Source organism: Apaloderma vittatum, unplaced genomic scaffold (genome assembly GCF_000703405.1).
Source record: "Apaloderma vittatum isolate BGI_N311 unplaced genomic scaffold, ASM70340v1 Scaffold40657, whole genome shotgun sequence".
NCBI lineage: Eukaryota > Metazoa > Chordata > Aves > Trogoniformes > Trogonidae > Apaloderma > Apaloderma vittatum.
The window spans coordinates 7,344-14,617 of NW_009726305.1; the positions used below are offsets into that span (position 1 = coordinate 7,344).

Below are 7,274 nucleotides of genomic sequence, written 5' to 3' on the forward strand. Positions count from 1 at the left end.
CTTGGTGAAAAAAGATAAACAAAGGGAAGAGGGAAAGATTAACTCCCATTCCTTCCTACATTAAACAAGCAAGCACAGTCTGAATTCTTAAGAAGAGTGTTATTATCAGGTGGGAGATTTGAGACTACAAGTTATTAAATAATCTTAGAGCAGTATTTTAATCTTCTGTTTCTACCTTCCACTGCTTTCAAGTTGAGATATTCTCAAGTCTTACTCACTGCACTGGGACTTGAAAACATTTAAGAACATAGTGAAATCACCTTCCAAGGTTTCTTAAGGCCATTACTTGTATTTTGCAACAAGATGATCTTGCCTATTGCTTTGGTTACTTTTACATTTTTGCTGCAACTCAGTTTAGGTGGAGGTACATTTAAAATAAACAAACAAAAGACCAGTAATACAGAGCACAGTGGTAAATGGGAGGACACAAGCTTATTACTTCATGTACCCAATGATAAAAAATAAAATACCACCTGTATTTAGTGACAATACCTGTAAAGTTATGAATATAGCCCTAGTTAAGCCTGTGTTTGGGACACAAATCTGACTGGTCTAGGCTGGTTCCTTAAGAGCCAATTTGCATGAATTATCCAAAGCAAAAGCTGATTCCTGCCTACTCCATATTCACTTCCATTTTAGTTTAGCAGTCTGGTTCTGTAATTGCCAGTTCACTGATCCACGGCCCTTGATATGCCCAAGTAGATCACAGATTTAAAACAAACAAAAAACCACAACCAACCAATATAAAAAAAAAAAGATGGTTTAGATAATGTCGTACATCGGCATTGGTGGCATACTATTTCCTGCAGAGTTCCAGTTTTCTGTAGGCATACTTGTCTCATATTAGGACCACTAGCAATCTGTAATTCAAAGAAGACGATCAGGGAGTGAGTTCTTGGTGATGATCAGTTTAAACTCTTCACTAGATCCTCAGGTTAATTGCTGAACTTGCACAGGACAAGAGTAGTGTGGCTTTCTGTTTGTCATTTGTGAAGGTCTGAATGTCAATTTGGTAATATCTGTGACCAAACCAAGCATCCCACTAGAGCTTTTCCACAGAACATAAATACTGTACCTTGTTTCTTTTGACAGGATAATTGAAGCTATCTGCATAGGCTGGTTCACTGCAGAGTGCATTGTGAGGTTCATCGTCTCCAAAAACAAGTGTGAGTTTGTCAGAAGACCTCTCAACATCATTGATTTACTGGCAATTACTCCTTACTACATCTCTGTTCTAATGACAGTTTTCACAGGGGAAAATTCACAGCTTCAGAGGGCTGGAGTCACCTTGAGGGTCTTAAGAATGATGAGGATTTTTTGGGTGATTAAACTGGCTCGTCATTTCATTGGTCTTCAAACACTTGGTCTGACTCTGAAGCGTTGTTACAGAGAGATGGTGATGCTACTTGTCTTTATCTGTGTTGCTATGGCAATTTTCAGTGCACTTTCCCAGCTTCTTGAAAATGGGCTGGACTTGGGAACAAAGAATAAGGATTATGCCAGCATGCCTGCTGCTTGTTGGTGGGTGATCATCTCGATGACCACGGTTGGTTATGGTGACATGTGTCCCATCACTGTACCAGGAAGGATTCTTGGAGGAATTTGTGTGGTTAGCGGTATCGTTTTATTAGCCTTGCCAATCACTTTCATTTATCACAGCTTTGTGCAATGTTACCATGAGCTCAAGTTCCGATCTGCTAGGTACAGTAGAAGCCTCTCTGCTGAATTCTTAAATTGACCAAACTCGCATTCTGTTTTAGTTCATGGCTAAGCTTTGTCTTAGAAGAGAACGGTGGAGGGTCCCTTCGCGTGTCCTCCTTGACTGGATGGTCCTGCGGAACAACACTCTCGCCAGCCTGGAGAAAGCCCGTCACCATTCAGACATGAAGGATGGCCATCTGCCTTGGGCACCTTGCAGGGAGAGGGAGCAATGTTTCAAATTTGAAAGAACAAGATTAACAAAAGAGGATTCAGAAGTCCTCAGCTAGACCAGTCTGGTCTTCGGTTTGCCCTTCCACACAAAAGCAGAACAAAAAAATGGGCTTAGCACTGAGATCAGTCACTCCCATAATTGCATCCTCTACCATTCTAAGCAACATGTAGCAGAAGATTTTCAAAAGTTTCAGTATCTAAATGCTCCATAGAGCATTGATAACTTCTTGCCTGAAGTATCTCCACTTCTCACTCACATAACCAAATCAGATACTGAAGGAGAATCACTGCTACTTTTAAGCTTTGCAACCGAGTAGAGCTGGTTCTGTAACTCAGGAAAGATGAAGAGTTGAAGTCCGTAGAGCAAAAAAATCTCAAGGCCTGAATCTGATCTTTGATGAAGCACACAAATCTTCTGTAAAACCAGTGAAGTCAGTGGCATTGCTCTGAATTTGGTTATTCAAAAGAAGTGCAACAAGTGCACCTCTGAGTGCTGTAGCAAGGACTTCCTTAGACTTCCTGCTCTGGAACCAAATCTTCAGTAGAAACAAGTGCTGTACTTTATATAAAGATCAGCATAAAAAATCAGGCATTGATAAATATATTTTCTGGTAGTTTAGTGGGGGAGCTATCCAAATTTTATGTACATTCAGTTTAACTCCATCCACCTGCAGTTACATGCTCATAAGCATAGATTTTTTTCCCCTCTATTTAATTATATATCATAGTGAAAGTTCTCTAAGACAAATTACAAGATTCCATCACTTGAAGCAGTCTGGAAAAAGCACTGGAAAACAAGACTAGTGGCTCCCTGTCAGATGAGAGTCTTCATCATCTTTAAATTCTGCAATCCTTACTGAAGGATACACTTTATTTTAGTGGAAGCTTCAAAAACAACTGTGAAAAGTACAGAGCACACCGAAGAAAGTAAAATACAGAAGTGTGAGCTGCACTTGGCAAAATGGTATATTCTCCAACGTAACTAGAATATCAAAATGAATCAAGTTAGGTTCTGAAATATTGTTCACTACATTTCTTGTGTAGTACTGCTTAATAGCATAGTTCACTATAATTCTGAAAGGCTGCTATGTAGAAATGTGCAGTTAGATACTAACGCTCATTAAGGTACAGCTTTACAAATCTGGGTACCAATAAACATCAACAGGGAGCTTTCTTATTAACATGGAAGTTCAGAGTCATCAGCATAGTTGAATTTGGTGTGCTTGCCTGAAAATACCACATTTACTATTAACTGTGCTGTAGAAGCATCTTTTATGTATGTATTTGTTAAAAGCTTTAGAAGTCAAACGAGTACCACCTAAAAAACACATCTCTGGAATTGCTCATTCAGACAGAAGTACTGCATTGGTCAGCCACCAGAACATTGAAGGCTCCACCCTGAGACCTGAAAAATTCATTGTGGTTTTCAGTGGTCTTAGTCTTAAGTAGGCTTAAAGAATTAGATTGCAAACACAGAATAATTTTAGTAGCCATCCGACAAACAAGCTCAAGCTCAACAGCTTTTCGAGATGGCATTATTAAGTACCATTAGAGCCATACCTCTGAGTCTTGCCACCAACGCATTCTGGTGTTCAGAAGCTTAGCTCTGTAGTTCCTCGTACTACTGTATTTATTATGCCTTTTAGATCAGAATCATGTTGTTCGGAAACTGGCTCCAGCATTCCACAGAGAGGTGAATATGAGATAAGCAAAAACTTCGTTCTTAGGTGAGATTCACAGCTGATGTTAGTTAGGCAAGTTGTAACTTCAGAGACACTTTACATGTTTTACACCAGCGGAGATGCTGGCTCTGTATTCTTGCATGTGTACCTATATATATCCTGCATATATTATATATTGTAGTCAGTCAAAATGCTTTTTTTCTCCTCACAAAAAAAAATTCCTCCTTGACAAAATTGAAATTTCAGACTTTAATCCAAACACAGCTGTTGAAGAAAATGACATTTTCATCTTCTAATGAAAAGTTTATTTTGACAGTATCAAAACCATTTCCAAGGCAAAAAAAAAAGCTATTTTTTTTGTATTCTCCTCCAATTTTTTTCCCATTAAAAACAGGTAGCCTCCCCACATAAGAACTTAGCCCTACAGATTTTCATATGCTGGTTTTAATGCTTGGGAAGAAAACTGTTTTTCATAAAACTCCTTCAAACTTACTTTGTCTTTTGTCCATGTATTCTATTTAACCAAACCAATACCCTGAGATACAACCCTCCTCCCACAAAATGCCCAAACTATCATCATTATGACTATAGTTTGAAATCCATACAGAATGTGAATATACTTTAAAGTATGATGCAATATTGATTTCAAGAAAAAATAAAATGTATTTCAGCACTACCTACAAATCTAATATTTAGGTGCCTGTACAAAGGGAAAAATATAAATTAATGCACATAATAACTTGTGAATACCAATTTACACCACAAATCATTTTGTATAAGCAATTAAGTACAGGAAGTTTTCAAAGATCTGGGCTACATATGGTACACAAACAACATGTTTAATCCTTTATAGAGTGTTTTCCAGCTAAAGAATTCTTTCCCAGTGTAAAAAGATTATCTAATGAAAATAATTGTGTAACGGAATAAGTCTGTGGACATTATCTTAAGTGGTACTTTTTATTTTTAACAGCTTACGTTCACTTTTTATATGGCAAAATGTGAACAGAATGATCTAATGCATTTTTTGAGTTGTAATAAAATATTTTGAAACTGCTCTATATAAGCCCACTAAGGAGAGATACTGGGGTGTTGTTTTGGTGGTTTGGGGTTTTTCTGCTTTTTTATTGTTGTATGGTTATCATTGTTTAAACTTTAGTTTCCTTAGAAACCAACTTGAAGTAATGTGATCTCAACAGTAGCCTTAAAACAGAATTTTACACTAAGTAAATAGGGTTCCGGACTTCTAGTACTATATGTCATGTTATTTTCAATGGACTGGTGTTTGTTCTGTGAAACTTTAAAAAATTTGAATTATATGTGTGGTCAAAAAATAAGCATACTTTTAAACAGGTGAAACTGTTTTACTAAAAGTTTACTTGAGACCATGTTTTCTGCAGACATGGGGTGCAGTGCTGTATTTTGAAACACAGAATTTCAAAGCCAAGTGAAGACAAGCTGGCTCATATTCAATCATTGCCAGTATGAACCCTATACAATAAAATACTTAATGGGCAGTACCTCTTTCGACATCTGAAACATGCACAGTTGGAACAAATTAGATGAAATACAAATATAATAAAACTGGGGATAAATGAAGACAGCTTACATAATTGTGATCCAGCCTTGCTGTTCATCTGAAACTAAAATGCCAATGAGTTTTGAACTGTCAATGACACCAAAAGTTACTCAATCATATGTTATATACTAGGTTCTATCCTTAAGACTGACCTATTGGGAACTATATATTGGCTGCAATCTTTCAAGGTACTGCACACCACTTAAAAGCATTTGATGATTAATGAAATCACTGGAATGGAAAACTGTCTAGGGTAAATTTTCCTTCCACAGTTCTACATGAAGCACTATCCCAAAAAGCACAGAGAATAGAAGATTATCATTTCCCTTGATGTAAGACTTAGAAACAATACTGTCTTGATGAATACCCACAAAAAGAAAGAAAAAAGATTAATTTGATTGACTGATGATTTTAAACAGTTTTATCAGCATAGGGATCAGCCATTTAAATACATGATATTCATTCTTACTGTACAATGACTTATCCTGATGTACATAGCAGCACGTTTGAGGAAGATAAAAATCCTGTTAATGTAAGATTCCTGTCCTGATACCCATGTATTTAAAGGGAAAAGTACTGGGCTTTCATATCATGTATGCAATTTGTGCCCATAAAGGAATCAGTCTTCAGCTTTTGTAATGTTCAACCACCATGCTACCAAAATAAAACTGTCCTTATGGGTTTAAAACACTTGCCTCTTCGAAGCCCTCTGGGTACCAACTACAAAAATCTTAACTAGATCTGAACATCTGCCAGGAAGCAGTCATATGTGCACACCAGCCAGCTAAATTCAGCAGCCAAACCAGCCAATTTCATCAGAACCAGCACAACGAACAAAGTCTGCTGTGCTCTGAATTTTCTCTCACCTAAGAGGTTCAGGATAAAACTACTCATTCAAGTTTGATCATTTGAAGTACCTTGAAAATTTTACAATTTTCCTTTCAAATGAGCTTCTAAGGAGACATTTGCTGGAAAACTGAATAAGCTATGTATAGAAAAAGAGATTTAATCATTTTATTAAAAAAATCACTATAATTTTAAAAAAGGAAATTGACTCTCATTTTCTGTTACCTGTTTGTAAAAGCAAACATGCAGGTCAATGCATCTGACGCTAGTCAAACTTGCTGCATAAAACAGATCCCCATTTAAAATAAGTAGGCTTAGTGAGGAAGGTCTTCAAGTTTTCCTAGAACTCTTAACAGTTTGCAGTAGCTGAAGGGCAGCCCCAGCCCAAAGGGAAGAAACAACAACAAAATGCTGGTTTCTTAGTGAAAAACTAGTATGATATATGGCCTGTGAAGCGCAACATGAAGTAGGGAGAATCTTTTGCAGATGACAGGATGGGCTAAGCATTGAGAAGGCTGCACAGTGAGCAACCAAGACTGACGATCTGCTTGACAAGAAATTTTGAGAGCCACAGAAGACGACTACAAATCTTTAGTCAGATTAATAAAATATGAATGTTTGCAGTTACACATTTTAGACTCCTTTACAAATGCAACGGTTTATAATTTTATAGAACATTAATTTTATATATTGCTTGCTTATCTGTCAAGAAAAATGTGTACTATAATTTGAAAAGGTAATAAATGTGGGGGGTTTTGATGTGATACAAAATTATATGCATAAACTCATGTAATAAAATTTGCTGGTCTTGTTGCTATATTTCATGAACTATTAGTCAAAACACAAATGTTTATAAAATGTGTTCTTTTTTTAAGAAATGAATTTTGTGGCTATTCATGTTAGTACTGTACCTTTGCAAAAATTTTACTCCTCTAACCGTTTTTGGCTTCTGAGAAGTCTGCCATTTAGAACCTAGGACTTTACTGTAAAAATCCTACCTTTACTCTGCTTTTAAATCTAGTGTTTTTCTAAAAGAACTTCTAAAATATTTTGGAAGCATAAGGATTTTTTAATATTTTAACACTGTTACCATTTTACAGATATGCTCAGGACTTGCACCTCCTAGCATTCTGAGATGCAACTCTAAATACATAGAACCGCCCACCAATGAGATCTTGCTGTCTTTGGGAACATTTTATATATTTTTTGCCATAAGAATTTAAAAAAGAAAACAGTAA

At 36.5% G+C, this 7,274-nt stretch overlaps 1 protein-coding gene across 1 annotated transcript; it reads left to right on the plus strand.

Moving 5' to 3' along the window:
• Positions 1 to 1,092: 1,092 nt before the first annotated feature.
• On the plus strand, positions 1,093 to 1,738 carry KCNG3 (potassium voltage-gated channel, subfamily G, member 3; the record flags this gene model as incomplete). Its single annotated transcript, XM_009873222.1, has 1 exon — positions 1,093 to 1,738. A coding segment is annotated over one exon (646 nt), but the record flags the coding sequence as incomplete, so codon positions are not given.
• Between the last annotated feature and the right edge of the window lie 5,536 nt (positions 1,739 to 7,274).